Genomic DNA, 14,514 nt, shown 5'->3' with positions numbered 1-14,514 from the left:
TGTGAGTTCCAACCCCCCATTGGGTGTGGTGTCTACTTAAAAAAAATATTTAGGGGCACCTGGGTGGCTCAGTGGGTTAAAGCCTCTGCCTTCGGCTCAGGTCATGATCCCAGGGTCCTGGGATCGAGCCCCGCATCAGGCTCTCTGCTCCTCGGGGAGCCTGCTTCCTCCTCTCTCTGCCTGCCTCTCCGCCTACTTGTGATCTTTGTCTGTCAAATAAATAAATAAGATCTTTAAAAAAATATTTAGAGACCTTATACTTGAGTAAAATTCCTAGGAGTCAGTGATATAGGGCACATGGACATTTCCCTTCTGAGGTGAAGGGTAAGTTACTGCATCTGGCCCCTCCCGCATCCGGAAAAGAGTCACAACACCTAGTGGGTTCCTGTGGATTCTGGACACTGTATCATTTGGGTGTATTATTCCAGCCCATTTATGAAGTGACCAGATAAACTGCTAGTTTTGAGTTGGGCTCAGAACAGGAAAAGGCTCTGTAACAAGTATAGGTTGCTGTCCAAGGTGCTCCACCAATTGGGCCATGTGATACCTTTTGTTTCCTTTACCTTTGGAGACATATCTGGAAAGAAGTTGCTGTGGCTGCTGTTGAAGAGGTTACTGCCTATGTTCTCCTCTGGAATTCTGATGGATTCCTGCCTCACGTTGAGGTCTTTTATCTATTTCGAGTTTATCTTTGTGTATGGTGTGAGAGAATGGTCGAGTTTCATTCATTTATTCTACCAAAAGCATCATCTTGGACTTTTCAGAATTCCTTATCCACTGCCCCAAATCATAGGATTACATGCAATATATCTTCTGAACAAGGAATTTACTTCACATCCAAAGAGTGCAGCAAAGGACCCATGACCATAAAATTCACTGGTCTTCTCCTATTGCCCTCCATTCTGAAGCAATTATTGGATAGAATGTGGAATAGCTTTTTTGGAGACTCATTCATAGCATAACTACATGTGATACCTTACAGCATTAGAGTATTTCCAGAAGGCTGTATGTTTTCTGAGTCAGCAACCAGTGTATTGTACTGGTTCAGTGGGACCACTCACTGTTACCCCTAGGAATGCACTAGCATTTTTTTATTATTTTTTTGGCCACCAGCATAATTTTTGCTTCAGGTACCCTTGATCTTATCCTCTGGTGGTCTAGAGGTCTTGGAGCCAAAGTGAGGACTGCTGTCATCAGGATACACGACAGTGATCCATGTAGCTGGAAGGAGAAGCAGACTCCCCACTGAGCAGGAAGTCTGATACAGGACTGTATCCCAGGATCCTGAGATCATGACTAAGCCAAAGGCAGATGATTAACAGACTGAGCCACTAGGTGTCCTGGAATATGTGGTATACGAAATTTCATTGAGAATGATGATCCCAAGTTCGTTCTACTTAAAAAATTCATTTTTTAACTGAACATAATTTTTAAAACAAGAAATTTGATGCCTTAAAAAAAGCTCATTTTTGAATGAACTGAGGTCCCATCTATTAACCTTACCCAAATGAGGCAATGGAGTTTTCATTGGCTATCATCACTTTCAATCCTGGTTTCCAAGAGAAAGTTATAAAGGGTCCACAATTCTTCATCCTTTAAAACAAGAGCCCCATTGAAATTTGGACTCACCCTCCCAAAGCAGGGAGGAAAGTACAAACCAGAGGGTAGAAACCTTTAGAATATTCACATATATTGTGATTAAGTAGGAGAGAGAGGATGTGCAGAAACTCCATTTTGACTGGTCTCTAAATATTTTGTTATTATAAAAACTTTGCTTCGCTGAGTATTTTAAAACAGTGGTTCCTAAGTATGGCTTCAGCCAATAGCATTAGCATAACTAAATCAGAAACGCTACTGATGGAGCCTATCAATATGCTTTCACAAGTTCTCCACATGGTCTTGGTGCCCACTATAATTTATGAACCACCATTGTAAAAGAACAACATGAATGTCTATGCCAGAGAGATTTTGACATATACTGAATACATACTTGGTAAGATTTTGCCATAGCTGGTCTACAATGCAGACATTGAGAAATACTGTTCTAGTGTCGACTGACGTTTTTCTTAACCTAATTACGGTATTTCCTTGAACACTACGTAAGACAATTTTGTTAGCAATCTTCTGAACAGTAGAAAGTATTGTAAAGTGATGAGAAAAGTGTATGTATACTACATTATTTACATTTAAAGAGATATTAAATATGAGTTGTTCTTTTTGAAACTTTTATTCAAGGTAGTTAACATACACTATTATAGTATTTTCAGGTGTACAATATCATGCTATATATTTCTCAGTTCTCATCAAGATAAGTACACTCTTAATCTCCTTTTTCTATTTCACCCATCCCCCCACCCCCGCTCACCTCCCATCCACCAGGATGTTCTCTATATTTAAGTTTCCTTTTATGCTTGTTTGTCTTTTTAGTTATTTTTTGTTTGTTTTGTTTCTTAAATTCTACATATGAGTGAAATCATATGGTATTTGTTTCCCACTGATTTATTTCACTTAACATTGTGCCCTCTAGGTCCTTCCATGTTGCTGCACATCACAAGATGTCATTCTCTTTTATGGCAAAATAATATTCCGTGTGTGTGTGTGTGTGTGTGTGTGTGTGTACTTCTTCATTATCCATTCATCAACCAATGGACATGAGTTGTTCCCATATCTTGGCTATTTTAAATAATGTTGCAATAAAATCGAGTTGCATATATCTCTTTGAATTAGGTTTTCACTTTCTTTGGATGAATACTCAGTAAGGGAATTAATGTATCATATAGTAGTTCTACTTTTCAATTTTTTTAGGAACCTCCATACTCTTTTTTATAGTGGCTGCGCCAATTTGTGTTCTCACCAAGTGCACAAGTTTTCCTTTCTATATACATGTTCACCAACATTAATTATATCTTGTGGTTCTGATTATAAGTATTGTGACAGATGTAAGGTGATATCTCAGTGTTTTCATTTGCATTTCCCTGATGATTAGTGATGTTGAACATCCATCCATTTATGTGTCCATTGGCCATCTATGTCTTCTTTGGTGAAAATTCTATTTCAGTCCTCTGTCCATTTTTAATCAGAGTATTTGGGTTTCCTTGGTGTTCAGTTGTGTAAATTCTTTATACATTTTGACTCCTGACTGTTTTATCAGACATATCATTTGGAAATATCTCCTCCCTTTCAGTAGGGTGCCTTTTTTTGTTGTTGATGGTAGTTTCCTTTGCTGTGCAGAAGATTTTTGCAGGAATTATGAGTTTTTTAAAATCTCCAAGTTAAGAAAACGAACCTTCATAATAAAGAATATTCAAAGTATGTAATCTGTGTTTCCAAGGGATGACTTAATCCCACATCAGCAGCAGTTGTTCTAGACAAATACACAAACTTAACATTGTGATATCATCCTTTACATCTAAGTATCTACTAAATAATACATATGTAATGTCATATTTTCTTTTTAAAGAACTTGTAGAATATCTTGTCTATAATATGGGCTTTGCACAGATATATATTTTTTACCTCCTTCCCAACATGCTACTTGTATCACAAAAATAGTGTACAAAATGAATAGCACTGTTACAGAAATGAGAATGGGATTACATCAGTGGACAAAGGATTTTGATGGATTTCAGGAAGGAATAAAATAGTTGGCATTTTGCTAAAGTTCCAACCAGAAGAAATGAATCTACAAACCTGAAATATACAAGAGGAGGCTACAGAGGAATTCTGAGCTTCTGAGAGACCCCCAGCTCTCTGTCCCATACTCATCCAGCCTACAATCAGACCTGAGAGGTAACACACCATTCTCAGACTCACAGGTGGATGTCAGACTTCTCATTCAAAGAAAAAGCCAATTAGGAAAACAGAACTTTCTGAGAGTGAAGAAATACACAGTAGTAGTTTCTATTACCATTTTTGTTTTGGGATCATAAAAAGGAACACATGAGAAAAGTCTAGATAATTAACAGAAAAAATCAGAATGATAGGAATATCATAAAGCAAAGAATCAATAAGCTGCACACATAAGCAAGATATAAATTCTCAAGTTTAAAGAATAAAAACAGCTGCACATTAATCCATTCAGTTCCTTTGCTAGGTCTTGGGAGTATCTCTCAAGAAAACAAAAAGAGAGCAGATGATCTGGTCTAGTCTTGTGATCTGTACCTCCAGAAGTACATGATAATGATATTTTTCTTTATTTTTTCTTTATTTATTTTAAAGATTTCATTTATTTATTTGAGATAAAGCATGAAGGAGCAGGGGGAGGCGGAGGAGATGTAGAGGGAGAAGCAGGCGCCCCATTAAGCAGGAAGCCTGATCTCTGGACTCTGGGATAATGACCTGAGCTGAAGGAAGATGCTTAAGGAACTGAGCAATTTAGGCACCCTTTCTTTTTTTAATATTGATATTTTTATTAAATAGTTATATGTGTTATATCTTTAAACAAGCATCTAATGAAAGGGCTTCTCCTTGATATTGTCTCATACCCCATCCAAGGAACTAATTCTAGTGATAAGAGGAAGAATTCACTTTATGTCTATGATGCTCAAGATTGTCATGAAAGAAACAGGAAAAAAGCTGGCCTACAGCAGCTATCCCCGGTAATTTCCCTGGGCTCATTAACTTACTGAAAAAGAGTGACACATTCTATTGTCACTATTCTATTTTATGTGTTCATGCTGTTGTATTTTTAAAATTTCACAGGTAGTTCACAAATACTTACTTCAGACCTCATGTAAGTCACTGTCCTATGTGCTGCACAAGTACAGGAGTACTAGGACTTCTAAGTTATATTCTAAAAGAGTGTGTAAACCAAAACTAAGTACTATACAAGCCCAGGTATGATCTAAGAAGAATAAATAAACTAATATGCTTCAAATGAGTGTGAATTTTTATCTTCTTTGTGGTAATCTGGAAATGCATCAAGGAAGCTATAACACTTACGTTGCTAGACCTTAAAGAAAAAAACATCATATCCATTACAAATAAACATGAGTAGTTTGGGGGTGACGTGGAGGATTTTATTCTCTATGGAGAGACCTAAATGGGCAAAAGTTTGAACCTGAGAGAATGAGGTGTTTCCAGAAGTCTTTCAATAACTCTATATGGGTATAAAACATGGTCTTAGGAGAAGTGGAGGAAAAGCACTGCAGTGTTAAACCAAGGTTTACTTAAAAACAAAACCTTAAATAATGCCAGGGTGAACAAGTGCAGGGTGAAGAAGATATTGATAGATATGTGGATATATAAGTGTAGATCTAACTAGATCTATATCATATATTCTGGACTTACACATGAGCAGACAAATATATGCATATTTATACATATATATGCATATGTATACACACATATATGTCCACACACATGTTTTTTGTATGTCCACCATATATATAGACACATATATATTATATACACACACACATATATATTTATATACATATATTTTTGTGGATAGATACATATATATCTACAAAAATATATCATATATGATACTACATAACCTAGTGGCAGACAATCTATTAAATGTTATTGAAAATATATCATTAACATTAGTTATGTTTACAAAGTTTTGGAAGTAAGAGAGTATCAGTAGGATACTGACACTGATACTGATTCTGATACTGATACTGAAGAGGATAAGTAATTCGAGTTTTGCAAATCACAAAAGTGGGTAGTCATGGGGATTATAGGTTTAGTGGTATCAGTAGAACTGTGTATGGAATCAGGGGTGAGAAAGGAAGGGTAAAGGTGGACTGAGATGGATTACACATTATACTTTGCAAATGGAGTATGATAAAAAATAACATTTATGGACTTTGAGGCACAAAACATCATAATTCATATAAATATTCATATCTCTCTTAAGTACCCACTAGGTACCCACTACGACGTTAAGTCACCTTAAGATTATTTGGACTTTGGTCACATGCATTTAAAGCCCCTCATTGTCAATAACACATTCCAAAAACTACATATTATTGATTTTAAAATCTTTCTAGCTTAGTTTTTTTTTTAATTCTAGGGATATTAAGACCACTTTCTTCCAAGTTGGCCACTTTTGTCTGTGTCCATGCCAGCTTAAGCCCTTGGTGGATGTGTTGGCTTTTTTTATTAGTGAAGTTTTACAGATTGTTCAACAACATACAAACACAGCTAGAAAGGGCCTATAGTAGGCATCATAGACAGTGAGAGGCAACTTGCCTCTGCCTTCCTCTAAGAAGCACACTAGGCTAAAAGCATCTCTTATAGCATGACCCTTTCTTCATTGTCTTAAAACCCTGTCATTTTCTTCCCTCATTGCTCTCTTTTCTTTTTATTTCTCTCCGTGATATCAGACTTGAAGCCACACGAGAGGTAAAATTCACCATGCCCTAAATAAAGCAGAAAGAAAACCTTGACGGCTAGCAGAACTCTTGGGGTTTACCTCTGTTCACTCAAACACAAGTCTGCCTCTACAATCCAGTTAAATGGAACATGGGTCTTGGCTAGATAGCTGCATAAGTATCAAGACATCACAATCAAGTTCTGTTCAGAGGCACTATAGTATTTTAGTATTTAATGCATTTATAAATCACACCAAGGAACAGACAAGCCTGTGAAATGTTTTCATTTTTGTTTTCTGTTTTACTTAAGTATGATATGAACACTTGATTAAAATTCCTTGTGTGTGGGTCCTTGGGTATCTCAGTCATTAAGCTTCTGCCTTCAACTCAGGTCGTGGTCTGTGGGTCATGGGATTGATCCCCACATTAGGCGGGGGGGGGGGGGGAGGGTCCCTGCTCAGTCCCTTCTCCCTCTCCCACCTTGCCTGCTTGGGTTCCCTCTCTCACTGTCTCTTTCTCTCTCTCTGTCAAATAAATATATAAAATCTTTAAAATTTTTTTAAATAATAAAATTTCTTGTGTGCTTTGAAAAAAACACACAAATATTTTATGAGATAATTGGGTTCTCCCTCCTAGTCATTGAAGACTAAGGTAATTATAACTGCAAAAAAAAATGACTACTACTCAAAACATAGCAACATTGTCCACAGAATTTTGTCATTTTAATGAAAGGAGAATAGATACTAGTATGAGATCTAAACATTTCTCTTTAATATTTTTCTCAGTGAATCTATGACTTTCTTATTTCTCAGGCTGTATATAATTGGATTTAAGAAAGGAATTATGACAGTGTAGAATACAGAACCCATCATATCTTGATCATCTGCCTCTGCAGACCCGGGGCGCACATACATGAAGAGAAGGGGGCCATAGTACAGAGAGACAGATAAGAGGTGGGCTCCACAGGTGGAGAAGGCTTTTCTTATACCTTGTAGAGAATTCTTTTTCAAGATCGTAAAGAGAACAAGTGTGTAAGACACAAGGACTGTGAAAATGGTAAATACTTGTATTGACCCAGAGAAAATAAATACCATCAGATAATTAATAGAAGGATCAGTACAAGAAATCTTAAGTAAGGGTATAATGTCACAGTAAAAGTGATGTACTATGTTGGAATTGCAGAAGGTTAATCTAAATAAAAAAGAAGCATGAATTATGGCATGAAGAAGGCCACCTAAAAATGACAAAAGTATCAGCTGGATGCACAGCATATTGGATATAATCACTGGATAAAGTAATGGTTTGCATATGGCCACATACCGATCATACGCCATTGCTGCCAGAAGAAAACATTCTGTGGTTGCACTGATTACAAAGGAAAAAAATTGTATCACGCATTCAGAAAAAGAGATCATCTTGCTCTCGGAAAAGAAGTTAACCAGCATCTTGGGGGATACTGTGGATGATAACCAAGCATCCACAAATGCCAGATTCCCAAGAAATAAGTACATGGGGATGTGAAGGTGAGGGTCATTGCAGATGAGAGCAATCAGACCAAGGTTCCCCACAATGGTGTTGAGATATATAACCAAGAACACCAGGAACAAGGGAATCTGCCACTCTGGTTGATATGTGAGTCCTGTGAGAACAAACTCTTCCAGCTCTGTTGCATTTTTAGTTTCCATATTCTTACCAGATGGTCTCTGAAATTAAATGTGGTAAACGTAAAAAGAATATTCATTAATGATTTATAAAAGACTGTTCGGTGAGGGTAATTGAAATAAAACCATACACTAGCCTGAAGGCACTTCAATTTTATTTCCTTTAATATGGCAACTATTTGGGGGAACTGTTATGTTGCAAAAATATAACTACTTAAGTTCCAACTATGTGCAAAATAAACATATTTAGAAGTTAAGAAAAACATTCTGAACATGAGCATATCCGTGGAGTAACTATTGAATGAGGTAGCCAGGTTCTGTGTATAGGACGTTAATGCAGCATGAAAAGTAAAAACGTTAGAAAGGCCTGGATCATCAAGTGATCAGTTCCCTGTGAAACATCTTCAGTTGTGTCCTTCAAACAATAGGCTGGGACCGAAAACTTTTATGAAAGGGAGTGTCATCCTCAGATGTTTATTAAATTAAATATTTGATTGTAGAAAATAGGCTGAAGGGAGGGGAAACTAGAGTGAAAAAACACTAAACAGGAAGCCATTATTATTGTCCAGCAATTCCCAAACCAAATTATACAAGGAAATTGGCTAGGACAGTTTTTGTACAAAATATAGGTTTTGGGATATTACTATACAAATTGATTCAGATCTCATGAATAGGTTGGAATAATATGCACTTTATAAATGCTCCTTGGTTGATTGAACAGGATGTGAAGTTCTTGGTCTGTGTGCAATAAGATACTGGGAGTAAAGAGAGGACAAAGAGGCAGCTCAAAGTAAATCAGAATGTGCAGTCACTAGGACTCAGTGACATATTAGATGTGAAGAGAGTTGGTCAATGTAGGAAAAAGAAGACACTTGGTGCTTGGGTAGATGGTCATCAAACACTGAGATTGAGGACTCGGGTGTGCTGGCCAGTTTTTTCAAGGAGCATTCTGAAAACATCCAGGTGAAATGCACTCAGCAGAATAGTTCTATAGGAGCTTAATAGAAATGATGACTTGGGAGTCATTGGGGTGACTAAAGGCACAGTTTTGTATGACCCATCCATTGAAGTGTATAACGTAAAAAAGAAGGAGGAAAAAGAAACTTGTGCAAGTTAAAGGGATTACAAAATGGATATACATCATGTATGCATTGGCTAACATTTGATCCTCTATTCTACCATATGGCTCTTGGTGGCAAACAGAAGCTGTCATTAAGTCCAGAAGCCAAAAGTTCTATAAACTGACTTTTCCATCATAGAGGACTTGCTGTAGGTTTGCCAGTAAAAGTCACCTATGCTGGATTTGGTAAATGGAGAGAAGGGGACAAACGGCCAGGGGTAAGAGGAGAATTTGGGTTGCAAAGTCAACTAAGCAAACAATATCATGACCCTAGAAAATGGTAGAGGCATATCAAAGGAAGCTGTTGCGTCTGCATCTAGTAGCAAGGCCAGCAGCTCTTAGTGAGCTAGATAGACTAGGACAGATTTTGGCTGTTTGACAGGCTTTCTTGCATTGTGTTCCTGCCCATTTGTCCAGCGGGTTTCTCCAGTCCCCTAACATTTCGACGTTAAAGCCAGTTTCCTTTCAATTAACCCATTTCCTTTGGCAACCAAGAGCTCTGGCTTACACAAAGTGAGAAACGGAAAAAAACGCAAAAGAACACTGAGCAGAGTGGCCAGAGATGCATGAAGGAATTGGAAAGCTGAGTGTTGTGGAATTAAAGGGAGAAAAAAACCTCAACAAGGACAAAGTGAAGTACAGTGCCAAAAGTGAAGTAAGTGCTCTAGTGGAATAGGAGAGATCAATCATCATTAAGTGTGGGAATTAATAGATTCCTGGTGGCTTTTGTGAGAGCAATGTCTATTCTATGATAGAGTTGAGGTCTGAGAGCAATGAGAGGAGAATAGGAAACATGGGGCACAACAGTGAGGAGAATGAAATAGGGTGTGCTGAGGAATGTGGGGTGGAGTTGGCAATCAGCTGCTGTCCACTGAGTGTCCATGGTGTTTTCGTAGGTGGATAGGGATAGGAAAGGCCAAGGCATGAAGAGAGAGAAAGAGGAAGTATCAGAGAAAGGGTGAGGATGAAACTGGGGGAAAAGCTCAGACACTGGAGGTAAATATTTGTCTTAACTGTGGTTTTCATTAAAACTTGTCGGTACTGGGTATGATTTCTTTTTCTTTCATTCCAAATTCCAACTTTATTTCTCTATGGAAAATGTGTATCAAATAGAGATTTTCATTTTACTATTAGGCTAGAAACTTTGTATTGGTCACATATATACCAACATTGCTGAAAGCACGTTCCACATTTAAAAGTCACTTTATTTTGCTGTTACAGTAACTAGAACTGAGTTTCTCTAACTACTCTCATTTGATTTGAGAGGCCTTTCCTCTCCACTAGGTTTTAGCAGAATAAAACTGAGCTAAAGCCTGGAACCTACTCCTAGCAATATAAATGACCTATGCCAATAATTGCAATTGGTAAATGTATACTTATTTGGCATTGGTTTCCTTCCATGCAATCCCGAACTACAAGATAATTTAAAATTCCCAAGTGCAATCTGTGGGCCTTTATTAAGTCGGAAAGTAGAAAGGACACTGGAGGGACATTTTCTGCATTTTCATATATGTATATGAAATTATTGTCAAAAGTGGGTGAAAGGATAAAAGGATACCCAGGTGAATAGCTAAGTGATTTAACTTAAAAGGTCAGTCAGAGAATGTGGTTAATTAAATGGAATAAACATTTTGAACAGAATCGTCAGAGAGATTTCTTACATAGGAAACATTATGACCTAAATCCTTAAACCCATTTTTAAGCTGTCTGAACTTCTAGGAACCAAACTCATCCTAGGGAGTCATTGTCATTTTGCTAGCCAGATAATTAACTATGATTAAAGAGTGCAATTTTGTCTTAGAGCTATTTTGCTTACCCAGATTTACTCACAATAGTAAAATACTATTAGGTTATTCACTATTTGTTTTCTTTTCTTTTTTGTTTCAACTTTTTATACAAATTCTAGGTAGTTAACATATACTATAATACTGATTGTTTTCCATTTTCAACCTGCTATTTGGTCATCTTATAAACCAAATCAAAATTTTTTCTAAATATAACAGTACTTTTAACTTTCTGTAAAGAACAGTAAGTATTACATAAATCAGTCTCTTACCAATATTTGTTAAGACATTGTGGAGATCTTTTCAGGGTTAGGCTGTCTCAAGCAGAAAAGAAAAATAAGAGTTGCACCGGAATGACAGTAGCACTGCCGCAATTCTTTGCACGCCGATTCATTCTGGGGACCTCATTTACTAAAAAATCAGCAAAATGCCGTTTATTATAAATCTGCTTTGAACTCAAGAGTCAACTAATTCTACAACTGTGTTCTTTTTCCAGAAGAGGAAGGCATGAAGAAGAATTCCCCTAATTGCACCCAAGGGTTCCCTTTAGGACAAAACTAAGCTGTTCTTCTGGGCATTGCAGATTAGAATCTGTATGAGAAGTCCAGGTGTCCCAATAGGCTTTACAGACTGAGAACATCACGTCACACATACAGTTCTAATTGCAAAGGTTGAAATTGCACACTGTGCTGCTGCTTTCCACCACCAAGGACACTTCTGGCATGTTTAGGCAAATCAGTTTATCTATAAATTGGTGTTGCTCTGAGGGCTTTGATTAATATGTTCTTGTCTGAGCTAATCATACATGATTTTATTGAGGCCGGAGAACGAGGTTCCCTTCAGGAGCCAACCCCAAGGAAATAGTTGTCCTCATGCAAACTGCAGCTCACATTCCAGATCTAGACCTCACTCCACACGTTAAACTGAAATCTGATGAGAAATCTCAGTAGGCAAAAGTCAGAGGAAATGCAAAGGGAAACAAAGATAAAGCACCACAGTGAGAAGTGCCATAGCTCAGTGCTTCTCAAATTTTAATGCCTGGGAATCTCCTAGAGAGAGAGCTTGTTAAAATGCAGATTCTGTGTGAGTAGGTATGGGTGAGGCCTGAGGGTCTTCAGTTCTAACCTGGTGATTGCTGCCTCTGGACTTGTATCACCCACAAGGCCTTTGTCCTTGGAGGGCTAGATTTTCAGAGAGCCCAGATCATGGGAGTAGCACAATCTAACAGATTACAAAGGGAGAAGCTAGGAGGAACCAGATGGTGTGAGGGAGGCCAGCATGGGTGGGATCACACAAGCCCTTGGAGGCTCATTCAGAGTCTTTGTATTTTACCCCAACTTAAAGGAAATGAGGGATTTGAACATGGTGGTATATGCGTTCGGGTTTGCCTTTTGTGCATTACAAAGTAAGTTGTCAATGAACTTTCCTTCAGAAAAATAAAAAATTTACTTCCTTGTGACATTGTGGTTTACTACTTGAAGAGTAGAAAAAATGTTCAGCCTTCACAAGGGACTTGATTGGCAGCTAGGGGAAAGCAAACAGCATCTGTTTTGGCAGACTCATTGATCAATACTCTTGCCTCCTTATAATTTTGCTTGTGCAAGCCAAAATGGAGGGGGGAAAACAGCACTGATAAAATAATGTCATTCTGAAAACCTAGTAGAAGGGTGGAGTAAGCAGGATGGTGTGCAGAGGTGACTTCAACATAACGCAAATGGCTTAAATCTACTGACCCCTTCATTTTTGTATAAATACCTCTTAACTCATTTTGTTGCCTCCCTTGAGCACAGAAGGTCTGTGATGTTGCTTCCAATAAGAGTAGTCTTCTCAACCTTGGTCGTTTATACAAGTGGGCTGTGGTTTTCACATGTATTTTGCCGATAACACACTGTATAAAGCGTCTTCTTGTGTCCTGTTTTGACATCTTTATATCTTGTTTGGTGAACTACCGGTTGAAATCCTGGTCAAGTTTTTAATTGAGTTAATTCTTTTGAGTAAATTATTTTTTAATTAGTGTGTTTTGTGAATTCTTCCGATGTACAAGTTCAAGCCATTATCAGATATATGATGTGCAAATATTTCTCAGCATTCTTGTTGTCTTTCTTTCCTACACAGATATCAAACTGGCCCAGTACACACATGGCATTACGATATTTGACACCAGTGAGCAAGAAGTAGCAACTGTTCAATGCTTCCTGGTAAGTAATGTGCATGGGGGCACCTGGGTGGCTCAGTGGGTTAAATCCTCTGCCTTCGGCTCAGGTCATGATCTGAGGGTCCTGTGATCGAGCCCCACATCAGGCTCTCTGCTCAGCGGGGAGACTGCTTCCCTTCCTCTCTCTCTCTCTGCCTGCCTCTCTGCCTACTTGTGATCTCTGTCAAATAAATAAAATCTTAAAAAAGAAAGAAAGAAAAAGAAAGAAAGAAAGAAAGAAAGAAAGAAAGAAAGAAAGAAAGAAAGAGAGAAAGAAAGAAAGAAAGAAATGTGCCTGACACAGGAGGTGAAAGAAATCTAACAAAATCCCGAGTACCTGGCTGGCTCACTGCATAAAGCATGTAATTCTTGATTTGAGGGTTGTGAGTTCCAACCCCTCATTAGGTGTGGTGTCTACTTAAAAAAAAAAAAATTAAGGGGCCTTACACGAGTGAAATTCCTAGGGGGGCAGAGATATAGGGCATGTGGACATTTCCCTTCTGAGGTGAAGAGTAAGTTGCTGCATCTGGCCCCTCCCACAACTGAAAAAGAGTCACAACACCTAGTGGGTTCCTGTTGATTTGGACACAGCATCATCCTCATTTGGGTGTATTATACCAGACCGTTTACCATGGGAACAGATCAACTGCTAGTTTTGAGATGGGCTCAGAACAGGAAAAGGCTTTGTAACAAGTATAGGTTGCTGTCCAAGGTGCTCCACCAATTGGGCCATGTGATTCGGCAGAGGCAATGTTGCTTAAAGTGGCAGATCCAGTAGGAGGCTTCAGAGCCTTTGATAGGCCTCGTAGGAGATCCTCAATGCAGGCTGTTGGAATTTTGGAGCAAAGCCCTGCCATCCTCTGTGGATAACTACTCTAGCTTTAAGAAACACCCATTGGCCTGCTACAGGCTCTTAGGTAAGACTGACTCCTTAACCATGGGCCACTAAGTGAACATGCAACCAAAGCTGCCCTTACAAGCTGGATGTCATTTGATCCACCAGGACATTAAGTTGGGCATTCACAGGCACTCTCCACTGTGAAATGAAAGAAGCTGTTATATGCATGTAGAAGTCAGAGCAGGCCCTGAAGACACAAGCAGTTGCATGAACAAGTGACCTAAATGCTCATGGCCCTTATGCCTGCTACACGGGCCTCTCTCTCCTAGCCTGATCCTATGGTCTCATGGGGAATTCTTTATGATCAATTGACAGAGGGGGAAAAATGGAGTCCTGGTGGATAGATATTTCTGCACAAAATGTAGACATCATCCAAAAGTAGACAGCTGCAGCACTGCAAATCCTCTCTGTGATTTTCCTGTACAACAGAGGTGAATGGAAATCTTCCAGGTGGCAGAACTTGGAGCAGGGCACCTGGTTGCTCACCCTGGAAAGAGAAATGGCCAGATGTGTGATTATATACCAATCCATGAGCTA

The 14,514-nt window shown here is 38.4% G+C and overlaps 1 protein-coding gene across 1 annotated transcript; it reads right to left on the bottom strand.

Annotated features, from left to right (window-relative positions):
* Window positions 1-7,075: 7,075 nt before the first annotated feature.
* On the bottom strand, window positions 7,076-8,014 carry LOC308338010 (olfactory receptor 5H2-like; the record flags this gene model as incomplete). Its single annotated transcript, XM_080796046.1, has 1 exon — window positions 7,076-8,014. The coding sequence occupies exon 1, from the start codon at window positions 8,003-8,005 to the stop codon at window positions 7,076-7,078; it is 930 nt and encodes a 309-aa protein (XP_080652172.1). The 5' UTR covers window positions 8,006-8,014.
* Between the last annotated feature and the right edge of the window lie 6,500 nt (window positions 8,015-14,514).

This window comes from Martes martes (assembly GCF_963455335.1).
Source record: "Martes martes genome assembly, chromosome: 1".
In the NCBI taxonomy this organism is placed as follows: domain Eukaryota; kingdom Metazoa; phylum Chordata; class Mammalia; order Carnivora; family Mustelidae; genus Martes; species Martes martes.
The sequence above is the reverse complement of the archived record's forward strand: the minus strand, read 5'-3'. Positions and strand labels throughout refer to the sequence as shown.